Here is a 26745-nt window from a genome sequence, read left to right on the forward strand (position 1 = left end):
TTGTTGTTCCAGAATAAGGTGAAATCTGTGTTCAGCCAAATCTAAATATCAATTAAATTTTAAAATCGACATATTTTGGGAAGTACGTTATATAATGTGTCATTCGATATAAAAAGGAAAGAAACAAACTGACATCAAAAACACCTCAAACATTTGATTCCAGCATTTATCATAGCAAATTAATAGGAATATTGGACAGCTGTTAAGATATTTTTGTACTCTATATTCAACTGCAGAACTGTTAGCCTTTTTAGGAGTTGAGATATTTTTGAGGCAACGAACTTGAGTGATGACAACGGAGATGTGAATAAAACCTGACCCACTGACGTTAAATGAACATTTGTGTTATTTGTGTATCTTGTCTTTGAGAGTTCACGTTTAAGGTCTAGATATTGTGACATTGTTGGAGTTGGACTGCTGTAGGTCTGCAAACTGTCTTCACAGAAATCAATTGTTTGCTGTAATCCCTGCTTCATGATTTACCATGTATTTTCTGCTTTAAATGAATGAACCCGCAGAGTCGATCAAGCTGTTGAGTGATTATTAGACCACTATCACTAACATGGCAATTTCCACAAGTGAAATTTGTAAGTCTAAAATCATTTTGTTATATCAGCTCATGCAAGCCTCATGTCACTTATTTTTCCCTTCCAATATCACTTGGTTTATTGGAATTTCAGACTGGTGTAAACCATGCCTGGCTTTTAAATCCCAATTAAAAGAAATACTAGTGAAGCGGGCGGCACGGTGCCACAGTGGTTAGCACTGCTGCCTCACAGCGCCTGAGACCCGGGTTCAAATCCCGACTCAGGCGACTGACTGTGTGGAGTTTGCACGTTCTCCGTGTCTGCATGGGTTTCCTCCGGGTGCTCCGGTTTCCTCCCACAGTCCAAAGATGTGCGGGTCAGGTGAATTGGCCATGCTAAATTGCCCGTAGTGTTAGGTAAGGGGTAAATGTAGCGGTATGGGTGGGTTGCACTTCGGCGGGTTGGTGTGGACTTGTTGGGCTGAATTTTAATTGATGTAATTTTAAATGAGCAGAGATTGAAAACTAGAATTTGTAACTTTTATAATGAGAAAAGTATATTTATCCATAATGCATAAAGTTACCAATCACAATCTTCTATTTTTCATAACATGTTGCTCAGTGCATCAGAAAATTACATTAAATTGAAACATCAAATGTGGATTATTTAAATTATAAAAATCATTCCCTTGATTTTTTCCCAAATTCTTGCCTTGTTTTCTTACCGCTTCTATCTTAAAGAATGTGCTACACTGAGTGTTGGCTTCTTAGAGGTTTTGGCAGTTCCCAGAGTCTACTTTTTTACTATTACTACACATTTCCCTGATATCCCCTCCTTTCTATGATAGATTTCCATGCAATAACTCTTTCAAATAGGCATTATTGAAGTGAAGTAATTGAAAAATCATATACTCCTAAATTTAAATGCTAATAACCAGTTATTGATGGCAGTTAATGTAGGATTTGTATTCTTGCTAAATTAATTTTCTTTCGTCCTTTATTTATTCCTACCCCTCTAGGAGCTTTCAAAGCATAACCAAAGCCCCAGTTGTCACAGTAACAGAGTTAGAGGTAAACAGTAGTATCAGACAAAATGATGTAAGGACAAAGTCTTCCAACATTGCTCCGAAATCTTAGCCATCTGTTTTTGTTCCAAGCCAACAAAAAGAAATACATGACCTCTAATCTGAGATGTTACTGTACCATTTCATGTACGAAGTTTGCAGATGACACCAAAATTGGAGGTATGGTGGACAACGAAGAGGGTTACCTCGGATTACAACAGGATCTTGACCAGATGGGCCAATGGGCTGAGAAGTGGCAGATGGGGTTTAATTCACATAAATGTGAGGATCTGCATTTTGGGAAAGCAAATCTTAGCAGGGCTTATGCATTTAATTGTAAGGTCCTAAGGAGTGTTGCTGAACAAAGAGACCTAGGAGTGCAGGTTCATAGCTCCTTGAAAGTGGAGTCGCCGGTAGATAGGATAGTGAAGGCAGCGTTTGGTATGCTTTCCTTTATTGGTCAGAGTATTGAGTACAGGAGTTGGGAGGTCATGTTGCAGCTGTACAGGACATTGGTTAGGCCACTGTTGGAATATTGCATGCAATTCTGGTTTCCTTCCTATCGGAAAGATGTTGTGAAACTTGAAAGGGTTCGGAAAAGATTTACAAGGATGTTGCCAGGATTGGAGGATCTGAGCTATAGAGAGAGGCGGAACGTTGGAGGCTGAGGAGTGACCTTATAGAGGTTTACAAAATTATGAAGGGCATGGATAGGATAAATAGGCAAAGTCTTTTCCCTGGGGTTGGCGAGTCCAGAACTAGAGGGCAAAGGTTTAGGGTGAGAGGGGAAAGATATAAAAGAGACCTACAGGGCTACTTTTTCACACAGAGGGTGGTACATGTATGGACTGAGCCGCCAGAGGAAGTGGTGGAGGCTGGTACAATTGCAACATTTAAGAAGCATTTGGATGTGTATATGAATAAGAGGGGTTTGGAGTGATATGGGCTGGGTGCTGGCAGGTGGGACTAGATTGGGTTGGGATATCTGGTCGGCATGGACGGGTTGGACCGAAGGGTCTGTTTCCATGCTCTACGTCTCTATGACTCTATGACTCTTTCATCAATCCATGTACTCAAGAATATGCTTGACTATCTTTGTTAACCAAGCATTAGAAGAAGGTATACAAAATGCTGATGACTTGACAAGAAGGGTAATTATTCTCCATCATTGAAGATTTTCCAGCATTCCTTTTCACCCCACATTCAAGGATATTCAGTCAACATGCCCACTAAAAACTTCAGAACCTTAAAATTTCTGTTCTGCCATTCTTCAAGAATCCTATGTGGATCCTTGTGCATAGTTATTAGTTCAACTTAAACAATCACAAATTGCATGATTCGTCTGGGATCAACTTCAGTTTTAAATCGATGACTGATATTTATTAGCAAGAAAATGTTTTTAAACTAAGAATGAGGGAGTGTTAAAGGGAAGTGAAGGCAGATTGTAATCTTGTATTTAATGAACATTAAGGAACTGGCACATTGTGTATTTATTAACATGTCAGTTTTGACAACAGCAGAGAAAAATCAGTGAAATAAAGTAAACTAAAAATAAGTTAAGAGGAGAAATTTGTGGATGTAATTAAAGTAATGCATAATTATGGAAGGAAAAAGAAAAGAGGAATTTAAAATAGAGAAATCTCTGGAACCTAATGGTTTTGTTATGAAGTTGAAAGCATGTCCTGTACCTTTAAGAGAAAGAGAGAGAGAATGCTGTTCTGAACTGAGAGCTTACAAGCACCTGGCTGTATGACTAGATACCATCCCAGAATGTACAGGAAAATTGAAATTCTGTAACATTTCAATTTGGAAATTGAAATGCTGAGTTTTGGTTGCTGTTTTGACAGCAATTCAAATTTAACCAATCAGCTTAAATTATGCCCCAGGATACTCAAACCCAATCGTGTTTGAATTTATTGTTTTGCCAACATTGAACCAGTGAGACCATCCGATGTTGGGGAGTATAAGAATGCGGACATTGTGAAAATTGGTCAGAGAGTAACTGACAGAAAGAGAGAGAGATAACTGCCAATATAACATCTTGCTCTGCGAGAAATTAGAAAACACTCTCTATCAAAGGTACCTTTTCATGTGAAACATGCTTGCAGTAAAAAAGAAAGATGATGATCCAGGGAGATCAACAGCCAGAAGACTGAAGAGACAGAAGAAGACAGAGACTGTGAGATATTTGAAATTAAATTGATGTAATTTTAATAAGTGTCATATTGGAACGACATATTATTACAGAGTTGGAGGCAGATAGTAAGCAGTTAAGAGAAAGGGGGGTTAGATTTTGGGATAGTTTTTGTTTAAAAAGTTCACTTTCAGAGTTAGAAAATATATTGTTATTTTCTTTAAACAGTAGAATTTGGAAGTTCTGTGTCACTCATATTTTAACAGAGTATGAGGTGAGGTAGCTTTTCTTGGCATTGGGTTTAATTAACAGAGGGGTTCACCTCTGTGTTGTAACAGTTTCAACCCCAGGAGAAAAGGGTGATAAAAGGTGTGTTTACCATAATTCTTTTTAATTGCCTTTTTGGAATGCAATTGTTCTTGACAAAGCCAGCATTTATTGTCCATTGCTAACTGTCCTTGAGGTGGTAGTCTTGAACTGCAGCAGTCTATTTGGTGTACAAGCGCCACAGAGCTCTTCAGAAGGGAGTTCCCAATTTTGATTGCACCAGTAAAGGAGTGGTGATTTGGTTCTAAGTTCAGATGGTTTTGAATGATAGTGGGGAATTCAGTGATGGCATGCCGTTGAAGACATGGAAAAAAGGTTTGGTTTTCTTTCTCTAGTTGGTGGTGGTCTTTGCTAGACACTTGAGTGATGCAAATATTTGTCATAATCTTCCAAAAAGCCCATTTTGGTAACTACCTTATCTGTTGTATACCTAGTGGGGAATATCACCATTTGAAGAAGTTAATAAATGTAATAAAAGTTGCTAACAAAGTGTTCCTGAAGGCTTTACAAAGATTGTTAGCCCGTTTGGACCCTGTTGCAATGGTATTAAAGTTTGATGCATAACCATTAATACCTCTTGTCATTTTCCTTTAGTTGTTCATTAGCAGATTTATGGCACTGGTTTTGTAAAGAACAAATATCCACTCATGAAATAATTATGAAATTCTCTCACAAACAAAAACAGAAGTTACTAGAAAAGCTCAACAGCTCTGGCAGCATCTGTGAAGAGAAAGCAAAGTTAATGTTTTGGGTCCGCTGACCCTTCCTCAGAACTCAAAGGAATATAAATTATTTTCCCCAAACTAAAAAAGTGATGACCTATTGACAAAAAAAAATCATCAAATCAGTTTAGGATTGTTATTAATTTTGTTACAGTAACCTTCCAGAATTGAGCAGAGGCATATTAATAAACAAAAAGGGTAAAATAGACTGCCTCAAACACTTTTTCAGTGGTTATGCTATCCCACCCTGTGCTACTTTAGTTGATTCAAGGTACTAGATGGCAAATATTCATTTACTACTTGTTTATGCTTAAGGGGAAAGACAACATTCATCATCTGAGGTATTTGGTAGGGTTCTACACGTACTAAGGTGACTGCAAAGGCTGATTTGTGCTCTGAAGGTCAAGTTACAAATAGAACAGGGGATAACATATAACAACGAATTTTGTACAAGTCATAAATTGAGTTGGGATTTTCTCTCTGCCTCTGATTAGGCATTTGCTTTTAACAGAGACCACATCGGGTTTTGTTTTTGTTGTACCAGATGCAGTGATCTTGAATGGAGCTTCCCTCAGGCCACTCAGTCAACATCAGAACTCCTGATGAAACCTTCAGTCTGTCTTGGTGGTGTAATCTCCATGACACCATACCCCAGACTCAAGTTCTGGACAAAGATTTGTTTTGATGAGGAAATGTCAAGCATCCTGGTTGCCTGAATAGCCCAGTTCAGTTGTAACTGCCTCAATAGAATGTGGACAGTGGTATGTCAGCTTGAATGAGTATCTCAGTGTCTAGTATTTTGTCTGCCATCTCACCTTCAAGAGTTTTTATAGGCAGTTCAAGAAAGTGAGTGAGCTTGGCGTGAACCTGGTACACAGTCGAATTATCAATGTATAGAGTGAAATTGGCAGGACTATTGCTGTACAGACTTCTAATTTTTAACAACTTGGAGTTTGCCTGAAAATTATCTCTAGAATCTTCAAGTGTAGAAGTTATCTGATTTTAATATCTGAATTAGATCATATGAAAGATTAATTTATGACAGGTAAAGTTCTGGAATATCAATACCAGCTTACCCCATGGACAAACAACATGCTGTTAGTTGAAGGAGTATTGAAGATCCTTGCAGTTAAGCTATTTAGGATTGATGCATTGCCATTTGCTTTCACAGACACATTTTTCTTCTGAGACTATTAGGATGATTGGTGTACAAACAGTTCCTTAAATAGCAAATATTAAATATTGATTGACATTAAGTCCAACTCTGCAAAGCTCTTGCTGTGAAAGTTGTTTAATGATTTGGCTAAAATATATACTGTTGCACTAGTGATGAATGGGAAAGGTATAATTTACTTTGTCAGTGACAAATTGCACTTTCTGTGTGTTGGTTGAAGTTCTGTCATTTATTTTCTGCTTTCCTAGTGTCCAGTTCTGAGGGTTTTATTTTTAAATATAAGTGAGGGTGAAACCAGGTTTTCAATTGAAGAACTACTTCTGAAAATGTTTTTATTTCAAAACATTTATTTTATGCATCTTCAACATGTAAAAGAAACATCATGTTAGCAGGTATTTGGTTTCACTGCTACTCTTAAGGATTTTTTTAAAGAAAATTTAGTCACTTTTGGAGCAGAACTATTTTTTAAAAAGTGAATTTCTGAAGTTCAATTTATTGGAACACTTTTTTCATAATTTATAATACATTGAACTACTAAATGTTACTTGAAGCTGTTAAATTTTACACAGGAAGTGGTTTTGGCAATGCTTACAGTAATATCAAAATAGTTTTTATAAGTATTATAGCTATCCATCAGAACCAACAATGTATTGTAATCATATCAAAAAGATGGTTCAGTGAAATGATAATAAACTTTCAAAAATAGCTCAATAGAACAGTGATAAGGAACCATTGGCGAGTACAATCTGATGATTCAAAGAAGTGTTACTTCAAAAAACTGAAATGTTGATTGACTTTTAAACATCTCCAAAATGTTGCTGTATCAGGAGTTTCCCATTTTAGAAGTGGCTGATTGAGTATTACGACCTGACAGTGTGATGAAAAAGCGGGTAGTTCAAATTTAAGTCAACAATCAGTCTCCAGATCACAATCTTTTGATGCAGTCAGTTACAGGTCAAGAATCTGATTTTGAAACCGATTGCATGCAACTGCAATTCCAAGATTTGTTCCTGTATCCAAACCCAATATAATGATTTTGAAAAATAAAATTCATAATTTGATTTAGTAAATATGAGTCAATTCATTTTGTACTTAGAAATTAGTTTCATTTATATATGCATTGTGCACTGCTGCTTTTAAGTGGTGAAAGATTTGTGCTTAAGTAATTTTATTCATTCATGGGGTGTCAGTTTCATTGGCTGGGCCAGCATTTATTATTCATCTGTAATTGTCCAGAAAAGTGTCAGCTGTGAGGCTGGAGTGATGTGTAGGCCAGAACAGGCAAGGACATCGTTTCCTTCCTTAAAGGATATTAGTGAACCAGATGGGCTTTTCCCTACTATTGACAATGGTTTCATAGCATCGTTAGACTCTTAATTCCAGATCTCTATTGATTTCAAATTCTGGTTTTGAACCCAGGTCACCAGAGCATTACCAGCATCTCTGGATTAATAGCCTAGCGATAATACCACTAGGCACTCGTCTGTCCTTCACTATCAATAATCTTCCATTTCGTTACATAATACAATAAACTGACCCATCATAAATTAAATTTCAAATGAACTATTAGCATTTCCCAATGCAGTAACAGATCAGTCTCTCCCTAGCTTATTCCACATCTATGCATTTTTCCCTTGGGCTTACAAAATGGTGCAAAAAGAGCAGTCTTGATCTTGGAGCTGGAATAAGCAATTAAGCCTATGCTAGCTCCTATTTCTTTTGTTCTTTAACATGTTTTTTTTCCTCCGATTTCAAACTGATCTCAATCTGAAAAGGCCAACCCCTTATCTTGAGACTCTGAGTTAAAGACCCTCTTGCCAAAGCAAGTAGTCTCTTATGATGCACTCAGTCAATTTATTTGTAATCAATCTGTTCAGGCTTCTGCAATAACACATTTCTGTAACAGTTGGGACTTAAATCTGGACAATTACCGTTGTGCCACAAGAGCCCCATCTACCCTGTCCACTTCTCAGAATGGAACAGAATTAAGCACAGAAATGGTTCATTAAACTGTTTGCCTCTATCAATGTTTCCTCACCTAAATCTATCACTGTGACCCTCCAACCCTTTTCGCCTCAAATACTCACATAGCTTCCCCTTAAATGTATCTAACCTAGGTGTTTCATCTATTCCTCATAGTACAAAATGCCACATTCTTATCCCTGTTTACATAAAATAAGTTTCTTTTGAATTCTAAGTTTTCTTTTAGTGCCCATCTTATATCCAGGTTCACTGGGCATGTTGTTTCTCATAAGTGGAAACGAGCTGTCTATCCATTCTATTTAAATCTGAACTTTTCATAATTTTAAAGACGTTTACTAGATCAGCCACCAGCTGTCTTTTTCTCAAAAGAGACAGTCTGTCAATCCTTTCGTGAAATCTATGCGCACGAATTTCTGATATTATTCTTGTAAATCTTCCCTGCTCATTCTCCAGTGCCTGTGTATCCTTTTCGTAAGATATGGACCAGAATCTGCAAGCAATAGAAAAAATTTGGCAAGTTCATTGCCCATTCTGCAGATTTATTAATCTCCTTCTTCTTTAATTTGTTGCAGGTCTTCCTTCACTCTCTCTCAAAATGTGGTGTCATCCACAAATTCAAAAATTGTGATTTTGATCCAAAGTTCAAATCACTTGGGATTGGCTACAAACTTCATATTTAACAGAATTGCCTGTAACCTAAATGGCATGTTAAGATATTCTGATATTATAGTGTCTGTGACATTTAGCATGTGAGTGTTGCTTTGTCAAAATATAGGCAAACAAGAATTTGTTGGATTCTTCACAACAATGTTGAATCCTCTCCACACTGAATACAGATTATGCACTGGGCAAGTTTATCATCAACTCCATATTCATTTTCCTTTTTGGGGAAAAGAAGGATCAAAAGTAAAAATATTTTTACTTTTGAGTGCATCTCTCATTAAGAAAAGGTAGTTTGTGAGAATATTTGTATCATCGATAGTCACAGGTGAGGTACAGGAAGACTGGAGGTTGGCAAATGTGGTTCCACTGTTTAAGGAGGGCAGGAAAGACAAGCCAGGGAACTATAGACCAGTGAGCCTGACCTCGGTGGTGGGCAAGTTGTTGGAGGGAATCCTGAGGGACAGGATTTTCATGTATTTGGAAAGGCAAGGACTGATTCGGGATAGTCAACTTGGCTTTGTGCGTGGGAAATCATGTCTCACAAACTTGATTGAGTTTTTTTGAAGAAGTAACAAAGAAGATTGATGAAGGCAGAGCAGTAGATGTGATCTATATGGACTTCAGTAAGGCGTTCGACAAGGTTCCCCATGGAAGACTGATGAGCAAGGTTAGATATCATGGAATACAGGGAGAACTAGCCATTTGGATACAGAAGTGGCTTAAAGGTAGAAGACAGAGGGTGGTGGTGGTAGTGGAAGGTTGTTTTTCAGACTGGAGGCCTGTGACCAGTGGAGTGCCACAAGGATCGGTGCTGGGCCCTCTACTTTTTGTCATTTACATAAATGATTTTGATGCGAGCATAAGAGGTACAGTTAGTAAGTTTGCAGATGACACCAAAATTGGGGGTGTAGTGGATAGCGAAGAGGGTTACCTCAGATTACAACAGGACTAGACCAGATGGGCCAATGAGCTGAGAAGTGGCAGATGGAGTTGGAAGGTCATGTTGCGGCTGTACAGGACATTGGTTAGGTCTCTGTTGGAATATTGCATTCAATTCTGGTCTCCCTTCCTATCGGAAAGATGTTGTGAAACTTGAAAGGGTTCAGAAAAGATTTACAAGGATGTTGCCAGGGTTAGAGGATCTGAGCTACAGAGAGAGGCTGAACAGGCTGGGGCTGTTTTTCCTGGAGTGTCGGAGGCTGAGGGGTGACCTTATAGAAGTTTACAAAATTATGCGGGGCATGAATAGGATAAATAGACAAAAGTCTTTTCCCTGGCGTTGGGGAGTCCAGAACTAGAGGGCATAGGTTTAGGGTGAAAGGGGAAAGATATAAAAGAATCTTAAGGGGCAACTTTTTAACGCAGAGGGTGGTACGTGTATGGAATGAGCTGCCAGAGGATGTGGTAGAGGCTGGTACAATTGCAACATTTAAGAGGCATTTGGATGGGTATATGAATAGGAAGGGTTTGGAGGGATATGGGCTGGGTGCTGGGAGGTAGGACTAGATTGGGTTGGGATATCTGATCGGCATGGACGGGTTGGACTGACGGGTCTGTTTCCATGCTGTATATCTCTTTGACTCTATGACTCCAATTCGGAGGTCAGTTTGGCACCACTTACCATCTTCCGCAACTACACTGGCACCACCCCCCACCTTTTCCTCCACTACATTGATGATTGTATTGGTGCTACTTCGTGCCCCCACGAGGAGTTTGAACAGTTCATCCACTTTACTAACACCTTCCACCCCGACCTCAAATATAGCTGGACCGTCTCAGACTCCTCCTTCCCCTTCCTAGACCTCTCCATTTCTATCTCAACGCAGACATTTACTACAAACAGACCAACTCCCACAGCTACCTAGATTACACCTCCTCCCACCCTGCCCCCTGTAAAAACTCCATCCCCCCATATTCCCAATTCCTTCACCTCCGCCACATCTACTCCCAGGAGGACCAATTCCACTACCGAACAACCCAAATGGCCTCCTTCTTCAAAGACCGTAATTTCCCTTCAAACGTGGTTGACGATGCTCTCCACCGCATCTCCTCCACTTCCTGCACCTCCGCCCTTGAACCCTACCCCTCCAATTGCCACCAGGACAGAACCCCATTGGTCCTCACCTTCCACCCCACCAACCACCGGATACATCGTATCATCCTCCGTCATTTCTGCCACCTCCAAACAGACCTCACCACCAGGGATATATATTTCCCTCCCCACCCCTATCAGCGTTCCGGAGAGACCACTCCCTCCGCGACTCCCTCGTCAGGTCCACACCCCCCACCAACCCAACCTCTACTCCTGGCACCTTTCCCTACAACAGCAAGAAGTGCAAAACTTGGCACCCACACCTCCCTCCAAGGCCCCAAGGGATCCTTCCATGTCCATCACACCTTCACCTGCACCTCCACACACATCATTTACTGTAACCATTGCACCCGATGTGGTCTCCTCTACATTGGGGAGACAGGTTGCCTCCTTGCGGAACGTTTCAGAGAACACCTCTGGGACACCCGCATCAACCAACCCAACCATCCCGTGGCTGAACACTTCAACTCCCCCTCCCATTCCGCCAAGGACATGCAGGTCCTTGGCCTTCTCCAGGCCTGACCACACGACGTCTGGAGGAAGTGCGCCTCATTTTCTACCTAGGAACACTCCAACCACACGGGATGAATGTAGATTTCTCCAGCTTCCTCATTTCCCCTTCCCCCACCTTATCTCAGCCCTAACCCCTGGATTCAGCACCACCCTCTTGACCTGCAATCTTCTTCCCGACCTCTCCAGCCTATCACCCTCACCCTCCCCTCCTTCCACCTATCGTATTCCCAGCGCCCCTCCCCCCTACCTTTTATCTCAGGCTGCCTGACACACCCTCCTCATTCCTGAAGAAGGGCTTATGCCCGAAACGTCGATTCTCCTGCTCCTGGGATGCTGCCTGGCCTGCTGTGTTTTTCCAGCACCACATTTTTCAACCACATTGCACACAGAGACATGAAGGTTTTACTTGCCCAAAGAAGTAAAATCTTAAATGAAAATGTTGATATTGTGATGGTTCATGAGGTAGAGTAATGGCCCCCTTTAGAGGTTTCTGGTGAGCAGCAGCTTGCTTCCAGTAAATGATCATGCGATTAGTTAGCTGGTCTATACAGAGGAAAAAGAGGATCAACCAGAAGATTGCAAGCAAATAGAAAGGTAACTGATAATTGGTTTTCATTGCAAAGAGGATCTGAGTACAGGAGTGAAGGTGTCCTGCTGAAATTATATGAGTGAGCCTGCAGCTGGAGCATTATGTACAATTTGGTGTCTTATCTAAGGAAGGGTGTGCTTGCCATAGAGGAAATGCAGTGTGGTTTGCCAGACTAATCCTTGGAAAACAGGATTACATACAAGAAGAGTTTGAAAAATTTGGACCCAAATTCTCTAGAATTTCAAAGAATGATGAGCAGGGGCAGTCTCAAAATAAGGGGCACCACTCAAAACTGAAATGAGGAGCAATTTCTGCACTCTGGGTTTGTATATATATTTGAATTCTGTCTCTGAAAGTGCAATGGGAGTTTAATCATTGAACCTGTTCAAGATAGAAATTGGTAGATTTCTGGAAACTAGTGACATCGTTGAGGGATACAGGAGTAGGAGTAGTGGAGAAAATGTCATAAAGGTAGATGATCAGCCACAATCTGTTTGAATGGCAGAGCAGGCTTGAGGGATCCTCTTTGCTATGTTCCCAAGCTAATTATTGGATTCAATAAGTCTGTTGATTTGGTTCTGTTCAGTTTGTTTTAGGATTTAGATAAGCTGGCTAGAGGCAACATTTCTTTAAAGCAGAATTCAGTTGAAATTCTGCTGGCTAAAAGGTTTTTTTTTAAAAAACCTTGGTTAATGGGAAGATTAGCTTCACTGTGAATTGAACTTCCGGGATAGCCAAGCTGAGGAGAGAGAGCGAGAGAAAGTGAGTTCATAGACAAAAGAGTGCAGAATTAAAGAATAGTAGAACCCAGAGAGTTGTGTCCCAAAGGATCTATATTGAAGATCTTAGCTATTCCTATACTAAATTGGGAGTCTACAAATGTGGAATGGTTGGAGGAGATCTAAAGAGAAAACTTCTGCCAAAACTATGTGGGATGCCCAAGAAATTTTGTCTCTTCTACAATTTTATGAAGGATTCATTTTGAGACAGTTAGAGCAGGGATTTACTGCAAGTCTGTATATGGTCAAAAGGTATTTGGAGTATTGTAAGCACTTTTGGGTTTCATCATATGAGGAGCAGTTGAGGATTCTTGGTCTGTACTCAGTGGAGTTGCGAGGAATGAGAAGTTCTCACTGAACCTTACAGAATACTGAGGGCTCTGAATAGAGCAGATGTGGAGAAGATCTCTCCACTAGTAGGAAAGACTCTGAGCAAATGGATAATCCTTTAGAACCAAAGTCAGGAGGAATTTCTTCAGCCAGAGGATAGTGTATTTGTGGAAGTCATTACCATGGAGGCCAGGTCGTTGACTGTATTTAAGATAGAGATAGGTTCTTGATTAGTAAGAGGATCAAAGGTTACAAGGGAAAGGTGGGAGATTGGATTGAGAAATATTATCAGCCATTAACAAAACCAGAACAGACTTAATGGGCCAAATGACCTAATTTAAATTCTATATCTTATGGTCTAATCTTCAATAAGTGGATATATTTAGAAAAATCTGACATGAAGTTTTTTGGGATACAAGTTAAATGGGTGTAGAAGAAAACTTGAGTTAAGTTCTGATCACAGAATAAGGAACTGTTCATCGTATCTTTTATTAATGTTATGGAACTGACTGTTTAAGATGGAGTATTTATCTATACTTTACTTTCCATGTTTGTCTTTGATTTTGATATAGCAAACCTCTTGTTTTAAACCGTAATCCTAATAAGTTCATTCTTTTCATAAACATTTGGGATTTTGGATCTTATAAAAACCTTGTTACTGGTCTCTACCAAGATCATAGCATTGACTGTCGGTTTATGTTTTAGATAATTTACATAATAAACTTATTTTTTTCTTTTCAAGCAGTGAAGAACTCACAAAATTTTTGATCAAGCTGAAGAAGCACTGTGGTCACTTGAAGTTAACAGTTCAGAATGTGGCTAACCAGTTATCAACCAATTCAGAACTGGTATGTTTAAGAGGAAATGTTCTATTCTCCTTAACCATTGCAGAATGTACCTTTATTTTGATCATTCAGAAAACTGAACAGTTCTATGTTGCCTATTAAATAGACCTTTTTAAATTACGTTGACTAATGTTAAAATATTTAAATGTTCTAATTTTTAGGAAAGAACTCCGACATTACATTACATTAATGCTGAAAAGGCAAATATTTTTCCATCATACCAAAATTTTTACATCCAATTTTTAATCCTCTTAAGATGGAAGGCAACTCAAGCTAAGTTATAGTCCATGAATATCAGCAGCCTGTGGTTCCTATCCAAAGTGACTGTGTTCAGACTGGACAAATATTCCACCTCGGCTATTCAACAGCTGAACCCAATCTCTTTTTTCCACCATCTGTACACAAATTATTGTCAAAGTTATTGAACAGATCTGTTGGATTTCCCCACTCCTCCCCACCGTACCAATCTGGGTTGAATACTTGAAAATACACAGAAATTAATTTATTACTCATGTGGCCTCTCAATAATGGGTTAGCTGGTCAGCACAATTGGCTGGATAGCTAGAATGTGGATGAGATTGGTACCAAGGATCTTTTACCTTCCTCTACACTGCCAAGAGGCTTGGGTTCAAGCCCCACCTGTTCCAGAGCTGTGTTATAACATCTCTGAACAGATTAATTAGAAAGAATCTGGGATTCAATCCATGTTCTGGCTGAGGTGAATTCAGGGCCTGCTTCCTTGACCTACGAATTGGAAAAACCATCACGTTTTGCTGTGGTTTGTTGAATAAAACCTGAAGGCTTGTCTTTGGGCCAAGAATTAAAGAAGGTCTTGATAATTACATTAATAAAATTATGGCAGCACCTGGCAATTTGTAACAATATTCATTTAGAAATTTATACAAAAAGTAACAAGAGAGTCCAGTGCAAAACAGCTCATCTTAAATGTTTCTCTAAGGAAAGCTTTCATTTTGCTGGTGTGATATCAGATCACTTGGAATTCAACTTGAAGCCAAAGATTTGACCTTTTTCTCCCCACTGATGATCTTGTACTATTAACTTCAGTTTGCATCACATTTGTCTCCCTATTTTCAGAGAGTACTGGATGTAGACCCTGACCGAAAGTCTGCTTTGGCCTGTGAAGACCTGGTTAGATGTATTCAGGATCTGGATAAAGAAGTGCAGAGATTGAGGAATGTTCTGCTAAAGGTAAAGGGAAGTGTTCAGGCACTTGTGCAGTTTTAAATCAGTAGATTTTAGTAGTTCTTATAAAACATATTTTTAAAGTAGAATTTTCTCTACATCCTTGTAAAAAGACTATAGATCAGATATAATGTGGATAACACTTGAGTGGTGACAGAGATGCAAGGGTGGAGAGGTCAAGGCTGTATGTTAACACCACATCAGTCATTTGGGAACTAACAACATATTGACAGGCATTTGGCAGAAAGTGTCACTTGAAAGTAATTGACTGTTGGAGTGGGAATAAATTTAGAGATGCAGCAAATGGAGTATTAGTGTCAGCAAAGAATCTGTTACTGAATGAAGCCATGTGGAGATCTTGCAATTAATATGAAAAGAACCTGACGAAGAGTTAATATTTACTTTTAATGCATAATGTTACATATGAAAACATCCTGACATTTAAAGGGGCTGTAGATATGAAATATTCTCTGTAAAATCTATAAATTGCTCGAAAACTCTTGATGTAGTATTTTTGTTTAATTGCAGTATATACTTTAATTCCAGTGCTCAAAAAGACAGTTCGAGTTAGCAAACTTAGTTGAGTAGAACTTAATTTCCAACTTATATAGGCAATCTTATCAGCCATCCGCTATTTAAAATTGGTTACCCAAAGGAGTTTAGGAGTGCAGGAAAATACATTGTGAGGGAATATTTTTGGCAGTTAAATATAAAATCAAGGTCCATCAGTAATTAGAAACAAAAACGGAAATTGCTGGAGAAGCTCAGCAGTTCTGGCAGCATCTGGGATGTTTCCCAATTCTGAGAAAGGGTCACTGAACTCAAAACATTAACTCTGATTTCTCCCACAGATGCTGCCACACCTGCTGAGCTTCTCCAGCAATTTCTGTTTTTGTTTCTGATTTCCAGCATCCACAGTTCTTTCAGTTTCCCAGATCAGTTTTCATAGTACTGGCAAGGTTAATGAGTCAGGTTGAAGATAGTAATTATTAAAATTGTTTGAAATGATCCAAGGCTGAAATAGGGATTTCCCTATTCTCTCCTTTCACTTCTGAAAACAATGGCTACAAACAGGATTCTTAGTTCAGATTTTGGAGGTCACTAAAGCACTCAGCACATCTGCTGGGCTATTGAACTGGAAGCTGCTCTCAGGAATCCTGAGCTATGGGTAGGCACATTTACTGGCTTACCAATAAGGATCCATTGGAAAGAATAAATATTAATGCTTTGATCAAATCGAGACCCATGGCATTTCAGATATCCCAAATTTAAGGTTGCTGCTCCATTCGTGGTCGTGAAAATATCATTTGGCTGCATGGTTTCAACACATCTCTCGCTTCCATGCTTAAACTGACGTGAGAAGAGAGGTTTTTTTTGATTTCCACTGCTTCCAGACACCTTTTTATGTACATCTTCCTCCTCCTTCCCACTCCCCCACCGAGGATAAATCTTTTCAAATAGTAATTCTAATTATAATTGTTGAAGTTACAGTATTCTAAGCTGAATGTCCACCATCTTCAGGCGTACCTTTGAAGGAGCACCATGTCACTTTTAATAGTTGAACAGGAATCTAAGGCAGAGTGATTTTCTTGAAGCATTAAGCCACATGAGTTACAAAATATCTACAAAATAGCAACACGAGTTAATGAACACACCTTAATGGGCATTGTAGCTTTGACTGGTTCTCTGAGAAATTTAACTTTTTTTAAGCTTAGAATCAATAATTTAGTTCCTATTTTTAAAGCTATAGTTATTTATCGTTTTGGTTTTGGATGGTGGCTGCTGATTGAGCTCAAAGTGAGTTTTATCCTAAACTCAAATTAATTAAAGTATTTAAATTGTTAATATGTTTTCTGCCTCAAAATAAATTTGAAAAACCAATCTGTAAATTTGTACAATGGTACAAATCCTTGAACTGAGAACAGTCATAGAATAAAGGTCCCAATGGATTCCAGACATTGAGTGAAATTTATACGGAGTTCCCCTCTTTCATAGCAGCAAGGCCAAAGTGGCAATCTGAGATTTTGTTTTCCCTCAGAAAATCTGGTCCAAAGTTTCATCCTAATGCTTTATCTTGATTGTATTGTCTGGTGCTACCACTGTGCAAATTGGAATAAATCTAGAATAGGTTTAGCAGCTCAAATCTGAGCATTCAGGAGACACACTGGGTCATCATTAGATGCAGAATTATATTCCACCACCATCTATAATTTCATTGCTTACCAGGTCCCAGACTTTACCATTCCCATTTAACCGAGCAACTATCCCTGATATGTGCCAGGAGCAATGTTTTCTCAAATTACTCTTTGCTGTAAACAGCCTGTTTGCTACATTGTCCCTTTTAGATTCCTATGTAGCCATGTATACACACATCTTAAGGAAAGTAGTCATTATGCAAGGCCTGTTTGTTCCCTGTGAAGGGCATTTCACATTGTTGTGTGACAACAGTTCTATGCAGCTGAGAGACATTGGCCAGAAACAACCAAAACTGAGCTTTAGTCTGGAATACAGGAGTATAAGTATGCTGAATAGCAGAGCCAGCATGTTATTGGCAGATCTGCATGATCTGATAATCGATAGATTGGAGTGACCCATAATTAGCAGATCAAATCAAAGTTCTTCCATTGGCATATTCAAATGTGGATGGTGGTGAGTGATTAAATTACCTACATTAGGAAGACGTTTTATGAATATGTGCTTCCTCAGTGATGGCAGAGAGACCAGCATGAGAGTGCAAAAGATCAGGCTGAAATATTTCCCAGCCCTGCCAGTCATACTTGCGTCCCATGATTAAAGAAGTTTTTAAAATGCAGCACCCAATATGCTCATAGTCAGATTCCTCACCATGGTAACGGGCACACCACTTATTTTTAGTGAGTTTGATTGAGGGATAAATATTGGCAGGGTACCAGGGATAAAGTACTCTATGCATCTTTAAAATATTGCCTTAGGATCTTTTACACCCAGCTGAAAAAGCAAATGGAGCTGTGGATTAATGCATTTTTGAAAGGATGGCACTTCCAACAGTGCATCACTGAATTTTCAATCAAATCTCTTCATTGTCTGAAACAAAAGTTAAGCCATGGCAAGATTTTTCAAAATAATATGCTTCATTTTGTACTTATTGCTACATTGTTATACGTTTTAAATTTAAATGAGATCTAATGACTGCCAATCTGATAGAGGTTTCAGAGCACAGTATAGAACTACAATTAATACATAAAATAGATTAAAAAGTTAATTAACAAGCAGCTAAAATAGTACAATTTGCAGACAGTAGCACAGAGGCAAGAATTACAGCAACTGCTGTTGAATCATCTAATTGCAATCAGTTACTCATGATGGGAAATCAAGTGGCCACAAGCAGAACAACATTTGCACAGACAACTTAAGTTCTTACCTGTGCATTGCCTATTGTATTAATGTTACCAGGATTCCAATCTTCATTTATTTCTGACTGCTGGTTAGAATGGAAGCACCATTGATGATACATGTAGATAAATTGGTCAGTCACTTGGACAAGCTGTCAATGCGAAGAGTTCTATTGTGAAATTTTGACATTTTCACCATTCTTAGTTATTTTCTTGATGAGCCGGAAAGAAGTATTCATTGTTTTTTGAAACATCTTTCCAGTAGCCAAATAATTCCATCATGCATAGCGTTTAGACAGAATGGAAAAAGAAGCATTAGCCCTGATAGAAAAGAATGGGAAGTACAATTGTGAAGAAAGAAATCAGTTCAGAAGATTGGTATGTACATTCGGTGTTGGTAATCAGAAACAAAGTTACTGGGAGCAGTTTATAGCCCCACTAACAATAGTTATATCATTGAACGGCATTGAGCATGAATCATTTGGAGCTTCTGAGAAACATAACATGGTAAGCGTAAAGGACCTTATTCTTCATGTCAAGGGAACAAATTGAATAGCAAAACTGTTCTGAAAGGTTTTTATTTAAGAATGTTTTTGTGACAGTTCCCTGGAACAATACATTTTTGATAAATTGACATTAGGGATAAAGCTGTTTTGTATCTAGTGTTGTACAATGATTTAATTAGTAACCTGATAGTGAAAGATTCTCTGAAAAAATGTGATTATAATATTAGATTAGATTAGACTTACAGTGTGGAAACAGGCCCTTCGGCCCAACAAGTCCACACCGACCCGCCGAAGCGCAACCCACCCATACCCCTACATTTACCCCTTACCTAACACACTACGGGCAATTTAGCATGGCCAATTCACCTGACCCACACATCTTTGGACCCACTAATGGGCGGCACGGTGGCACAGTGGTTAGCACTGCTGCCTCACAGCGCCTGAGACCCGGGTTCAATTCTCAGCTCAGGCGACTGACTGTGTGGAGTTTGCACGTTCTCCCCGTGTCTGCGTGGGTTTCCTCCGGGTGCTCCGGTTTCCTCCCACAGTCCAAAGATGTGTGGGTCAGGTGAATTGGCCATGCTAAAATTGCCCGTAGTGGTAGGTAAATGGTAAATGCAGGGGTATGGGTGGGTTGTGCTTCGGCGGGTCGGTGTGGACTTGTTGGGCCAAAGGGCCTGTTTCCACACTGTAAGTAATCTAATCTAATCTAATATTAAATTCCACATTAGGCTTCACAGTGACTAAATCCACAGCTAAACAAAAATCTTAAATTAATCATGTAGATATGAGGGGTGAGCTGGCTGAGGTTGGCTGGATGAATACATTAAAGGGTAAATGTGGCATTGTGGTAAATGAATAGTGAGAAAGATTTACAGAAATAATTCACTGTATTCAACAAAAATATGAAGGATCCCTCCTTGGATTGCTGGGTAAGTTGAGTATAGTGTTATGTTATGGTTATAATGTTGCAAAGAAGAGAGCAATGCCTAAACATTACTAATAGAATTGGGGAAGTTTTTAAAACCAGCAAGGGCAATCAACAAGTTGACAACAGGAGAAAATTAGAATATGACCATAAACTATAAATGAACATAAAACCAGATTATTAGAGCTTTTACAAATGTATAGTTAAAGCAAATGTCAATCCTTTAGTCACAGAGACAAGCGCAATTGTCATGAGGAAATAGCAGAAGTATTGAACAAACATTTTGTCAGTCTTCACAGTTAAAGGCGCAAATTACTTGCAAAGTAACCAAAAGGCTCAAACTCAATAGCAAATGAGAAAAATTATTGGCAAAGCTTAAGTAATTTAAAGCCGCCAAATTCCTGGCATTTGATTGCCTGTGTTCCAAGGTTGGAAAGCTGGAGCTGCAGAGATAATGGATGAAGTGATTATGACTTTCCAAAATTTCCTGAACTCTTGAATGGTCTCAGCCAGTTGAAAGTCAACAGATGTAATGGCTACAAGTGAGTCAGCCTGACATCAGTTGTCTAGAGACTTCTGAAATCTATTATGGAACTTGTAATGCACTTAAAACAATCATAATATGATTCAACAGGTTCAACATGGTTTTACAAATGAAAAATCATATTTGACAAATTTATTAATGTTCTATATCTTTGACAATCTCTACATCAGATGATAGTGAATTTTCCATCATTCAGTATATTTAAGGATGAAGAAGACAGATTTTGTTCTCCTTGAATTGAGGGATATTATGAGCAGGCAAGAAAATGGAGTTGAGGCAAGAGATCTGCAGTGATCACGTGGAATGGCTAGGCTGCTCAAAGACAAAAACGTTAAAGTTTAATGTATAACCCAAGCATTAGTATTACTGCCAACTCTATGTTCCAAGGATGAATATACTTTCAATAATTTCTTCCACTCATATTCCTAAAGAGTTATTTTTTTATTTTAGATTACGGTTAAAAACATAAGTATATTGTGATTTTTTAAAAATCACTGACAGCGACTAAAATACATTATTTTTAGAATTTGACAAGATTTTTGGCCTTCTGCAATTTTTATGCTTTATTCATCGTAAATTTTGATGTTGAGGGTGGAAATCTTCTCAGTTAGTTTGTTTTTAGCTATTGATTTCTAATTTGATATCCAATAAATGGACTCTCCACTTCACATTAGAGTATTTAATTGATGGAAATTATTTTACTCTCCTACATGACAGAGATTCTTAATGTGTGACAGCAGACTGAATCAGAGCTCATTACTTCTTTGCAGTTGACATTGATTTGAGTAATCACATGTTAATAAAGCATGATTCAATGCAATTAGCTGTCCAATTCAAAGATAACAGAAGTCTTCTTCATTTATATTCACTGCACTTTATGAATCACCACATTACTGTTTGAAGCATATTTATGATATAGTTACATTTTATAAACTGAGATTATATTTTGGAACTGTGTCTTTACATTAGAGGTAAATAATGGAGTCAACTGACCTATTCTGCAGTTTGCCTGACATCAAGCCTGGATAGTCTGATTGTAGAAATCAAAGGAGGCTTTAGATTGGTTTACTCAGAAGGTGATGAATGGTCTTCACATTTGGAGATGATGCCAGCAATCTGAGTTCACAATGAGTAGACTGAGTCTCCCAAATCCTAGAATGGCAGTGGAGTTATCAGACTGTATCAGTTGGATTGTAACTGTTTATTTGCTTCTATAATGAAAAGATGGAGAGAAATAGCTAAATTGTACTTCTGCCAGAATGCAAAGTTAATGTGCTTTATATTTTCTTTGAATTCTTCTCCATGGCAGCAATTTTTGAGATCAGGTTACAGACTGCAAATTAATGCATACCTTAAATGGTCTAAGGTTTCTCTGTGTTCAATAGAGGGTTGAGGATTCTTGGCTTTTAGCTCTGCAAATGGATGTAGGAGGGCAATAGTCTTCAGTCAGAAATTCATTCTGCAAGGATCTAAACAATTATGGGAGATGCACCCTGGTGTGGTTGGTAGAAGAAGTATCATTGGAATAAGCTTTACTGTTGCTGGTAATTTCTAGGAACTCTCCAAAAGTAGAGGAAAATATCTCATCCCTTATAGTTACCACCTTGCGAGGTTGAGATACAGCAACCCACTTGAATTGAGAGCACTGTGGGCTATTGTTATAAGGGCAACAATTCTACAGTGTAATGTGTGATAATTATAAAAAGGCAATTTTCTGTAATTTAAAGTACAGATGGCTACAGTAAAAGTTTGAAAATGTGTAATCTTGAGTCAGTCTTTAAGTACTTTGAATCCTTTTTTTCTAAAGTTGCCAGTCTCTAATGAAATTAATTCAACTGAAAAATCTTTGATCAGCCTCTAGAGTTCATGTTGATTTAATGCTAAACCCTAACATTCAGGTTTTTCGAGAAGATTTGTGTGTACTTTTTATTTTTGTATTTTTAAAAATGCTCTTTAATTGTATCTTTCCATTTTAGTTGCAGAATGACCAAGAGCAAGCTCCCAATCGGATACCAGCCTTGCAAAGTTATTTCCAACCCAATCGATTCTTAAAGAAAGTAGCAATTGGCCTGTTTGGAACTGGATTTATATTTTCCCTCATAAAACTACGTGTGCTGAGAAATTAAGCTGGAAATTAAGGTTTTTTTCTTTCATTCTTGGTTTTATTTATTTGAAAGATTTGGTTCTTGGCATCATTCTGCTTAATGAAGAGTGCTACTATTTTTCATCATTGTATTTTTGTTTAAGTTAAAACAATGGTGCCATTTAAAAATTATGTTAATTATGAATATTGTATCTGAGATGGAAACATTTGTAAATAGTTGCTGTAACTCTAATTATCACGTTCATGTTGTATTAAAACCTGCTGAAAATAATGTGTTTTCTTGCCTAGCAAGTTTTTCATAATTTTCTATATGAGCCTTCTGCAATTATGAGAACCTCATGCACTCTATTTTTTCATTCAGAAGTTAAGCCAATGTTTGGTATCAAAAAGAAAACTTGTCGTTCGAAAAGTATTTTTATTAGATCTAGGCCATAAATGATATGTGCAAGTAATTTACCAGTAACTGAGAGGAAATGAGGACAGCAGATGCTGCGGAGTCAGAGTCAAAAAGTGTGGCCTGGAAAAGCGCAACAGGTCAGGCAGTTTCCGAGGAGCAGGAGAGTCGACATTTCGGGTAGAAGGGAACTGAGAGATGAATAGGAGGGTGGAGGTGGGACTGGGGCTGGAGCTGGGAATGACGTAGCAGGGAAGGCGATAGGTAGATGCAGGTGGGGAGGTGATTGTGATAGTACAGAGTGGAGGGAGGGGCGGATATGTCGGAAGGAAGATGGACAGGTCATGAGGGCTGGTGCCGAATTGAAGGGTTGGATCTGCAATGAGATGGGGGAGGGGAAATTTGGAAACTAATTAAGTCTGCGATGTCATGTGATTAAAGGGCCCCAAGGTGGAAAATGAGGCGTTCTTCCTCCAGGCGTTGGGTAGCTTGGGTTTGGTGGTGGAGGCAGACCAGGACCTGCATGCCCTTTGGTGGAGTGGGAGGAGGAGTTGAAGTGGTTGCTCACAAAGTAGTTGGGTTGTTGGGTGTGTGTGTCCCAGAGATGTTCCCAGAAATAATTCACGAGTTGATGCTCTGTCTCCCCGATGTAGAGGAGACCATATCGAGAGCAATGTACAAAGTAGATGAGGTGATGGATGTACAGGAAAATCTCTGCAGTCGTGAAAAGATCCTTTGGGCCATTGGACAGAGATGAGGGGAAAAGTGTGGGCACAGGTTTTGCATCTGTTGTGGTGGCAAGGGATGGTGCCGGGTGTGGAGGGTGGGTTGGTGGAGGGGGTACATGGACCTAACAAGGGAGTCAAGGTGGGAATGGTCTCTGTGGAATGCAGATAGGGGTGGCGAGGGAAATATGTCTTTGGCGTAATATATGTAATTGTAGGTGATGGAAATGGTGGAGGATAATGCACACTATCTTGATATTAGCAGAGAGGAAGGTGAGGACCGGGGGATTCTGTCATTGTTGTGATTGGAGGGGTGGGGTTCAAGGGCAGAGTTATGGGAAGTGGAGGAGATGTGCTGGAGGGCATTGTTGATCACGTGGGAGGGGAAATTGCGGTCCTGGAAATAGGAGGCCATCTGGAATGTCCTGCTGTAGAATTGCTCTCCTAGGAGCAGATGCTGCAGAGGAATTAGAAGTAAGGGATCACATTTTTACAGGAGTGGTGAGGGTGGGAGGAGGTTTGGACCAAGTAGCTGTGGGTTTGAAATAGATTACCAGAGAGGGAGGGGTCCAGGAAGGAGAGGGAGTTGTCCAAGATGGTTCACTAACACCTTCCACTCTGACCTTAAGTTCACCTGGACCATTGCAGACACCTCCCTCCCCTTCCTGGATCTCGGTCCCTATCTCCGGTGACCAACTCTGTGATATTCTATCGGAAAGATGTTGTAAAACTTGAAAGGGTTCAGAAACAATTTACAAGGATGTTGCCAGGGTTGGAGGTTTTGAGCTATAGGGAGAGGCTGAACAGGCTGGAGCTGTTTTTCTTGGAGCATCGGAGGCTGAGGGGGTGACCTAATAGAGGTTTCCAAAATTATGAGGGGCATAGATAGGATAAATATACAAAGTCTTTTCCCTGGAGTCGGGGAGTCCAGAACTAGAGGTTTAGGGTGAGAGGGGAAAGATTTAAAAAAGAGACCTAAGGCGCAACTGTTTCACACAGAGGGTAGTACGTGTATGGAATGAGCTGCCAGAAGAAGTGGTGGAGGCTGATACAATTGCAACATTTGAGGCATTTGGATGGGTGTATGAATAGGAAGGGTTTGGAGGAATATGGGCTGGGTGCTGGCAGGTGGGACTAGATTGGGTTGAGATATCTGGTCGGCATGGTCAGGTTGGACCAAAGGGTCTGTTTCCATGCTGTACATCTCTATGACTCTGTGTCCACCTGTGCCATCAGCCTATCTCTGTCCTCACTCAGTCTTGGTTTAACCTCATAGTCAACAATCCTTATAAATTTTGATGCATACGAAGTCTAGGTCATCAATATATATATATATATATATATATATCAAGAAAGGTACTAGTGTAAGACCATAGGATGTAGAAGCAGAAGTGAGCTATTTGGTCCAACATATCTGCTCTACATTTAATGAGATCTTGACTGACCTGATAATCCTCAACTACACCTTCATTTTTGTGCTGAACTTTTGATTCCCTTATTGATTAAAAATCTGTCTATCTCAGACATGAATATGCTTAATGACCCAGCCTCTACAGTTCTCAACAATAAAGAATTTCCACCTTCTGAGATCAAACAGTTTTCCTCATCTGTTTTAAACGGGTTACCCGTTATTCTGAGATTATGCTATCTGGTCCTAGACTCTGAAATATGGAGAAAGCACCTCTACATGTGTACCCTGTTAAGCAACTGAACAATCTTGTATGAGTTTAATAAGGTGGTCTTCTCATTCTTCTAAATCAAAATCTCATCTAAATCCAAGCTACTCAACCTCTCCCTACCCAGAATACTTACCAATCTGAGAAAATTAACTTCTATTTGAGGCACCCTTGTACCGCCCTCAGCAGTAATCTGGCTCTCCAACTGAAGCTGTCCACTGCTTTCCATGGCTACCCATTTTGTGCACTGAAGATATTTTCAAGCAAACTGTTTAGCTTTCTTAGGATGGATATCATACCTCTAGGATCCAGGCATGACAAAAGCGCTTAAATATTTCAGATTCCTCAGTTGTGTTGTGAAATGGGGGTAGTGACATTTGAACCCAGATCTACCAAATCAGTGGTCGGGACACCACCATTGTGTCGCAACAGCCCTATTGTGACCTTGTAGATGTTATTAAACAATCTGTTCAGATACATCTGGAGCAGGTGGGGCTTGAAATCAAGCCCTCTGATCTGGAGGTAGGAATGCTATAAATGCACCAGAAGAACCTATATTGTGAACATATATGTAGTTGTTAATCAGGCAGTGAATGGGAAAACAGACAATTGGGACAATGCTTTGTAAAGTTGCTCCAGTAGGCACACAGGTTATTTTTGCATTTGGTATCTGCAAATTGTCTCAAACCTATCCTATTCTATTAATTTTCCCATTGGTGCATCTAGATCCACTACATATTACTACATCATTGTTTTGACTATATCATTCCCCTCTCCTTGGTTAAGGCAAAGCCTAGATTATGGACCATCTTAGATGGGGCAATTGGAGGATTAGAGATGTTTGATCCTTAATTCAACAGCTGAAAAATGGCTTCTTGTACACAGAGTGTGAACTGTCCTGTTTACCCATGCAATATCAAGAATAATGTTTCCAGTGCTCCGTGTTTTGGCTCTTAATACCGACTTGGTTGTATGGTGTCATTGATAATTGCAGTGCAAAAGGACTTCACATTTCCACATCAACTCAAGGATTCAGATGCAAAATACAAATTGCTTTTGCAGGAATGTTATCAAACAAAAATTGACACTCCATCAACTATGATAGCAGTTAAGCCATCCAAAAGCTTGGTCAGACAGGTAGGTTTTAAGTTACAACTTGAAGGAGGCAAGAAATGGAGGGAGGGAGAGGTTGGGGAAGAGGAATTCTCGAGTTTAAGGTTTGGGCAACTGAAAGTATGACTGCTAATGGCCCAAGGGTTGTAATCCGGTGTATTGAAGAGATCTGATTAAAGAGGCTGGTGGCTTGAGGCATCATTTCTATTAAGTTGAAGGGGTCAAACTGTCATAACCCATTTGCATAGATGTTTACAGCACAGAATGAGGCCATTCACTTCAATATGTTTATGTCACTCAACAAATATTTGACTGCACTAATCCCATTTCCATCTTCTAGTCCGTAGCCCTGGAAAGTCTCCTAAAGCAAGTGAACATCCAAATGTTGCTTTGTTACAAGAGGTTCTGACACAATCACACTTTCTGGTAGTAAGTTCCAG

The 26745-nt window shown here is 39.3% G+C and overlaps 1 protein-coding gene across 1 annotated transcript in view; it reads left to right on the forward strand.

The window, feature by feature from the left end:
* The window catches only part of asz1 (ankyrin repeat, SAM and basic leucine zipper domain containing 1), a 77642-nt gene extending 55223 nt beyond the window's left edge, over positions 1 to 22419 (forward strand). Inside the window, exons 11-13 of the mRNA XM_060840060.1 lie at positions 13639 to 13744; positions 14837 to 14950; positions 22270 to 22419. Coding sequence (XP_060696043.1) covers positions 13639 to 13744; positions 14837 to 14950; positions 22270 to 22419 — 370 coding nt within the window. The remainder of the gene's footprint in view (positions 1 to 13638; positions 13745 to 14836; positions 14951 to 22269) is intronic.
* Positions 22420 to 26745: the final 4326 nt, after the last annotated feature.

Source organism: Hemiscyllium ocellatum, chromosome 19, assembly GCF_020745735.1.
Source record: "Hemiscyllium ocellatum isolate sHemOce1 chromosome 19, sHemOce1.pat.X.cur, whole genome shotgun sequence".
Lineage (NCBI taxonomy): Eukaryota > Metazoa > Chordata > Chondrichthyes > Orectolobiformes > Hemiscylliidae > Hemiscyllium > Hemiscyllium ocellatum.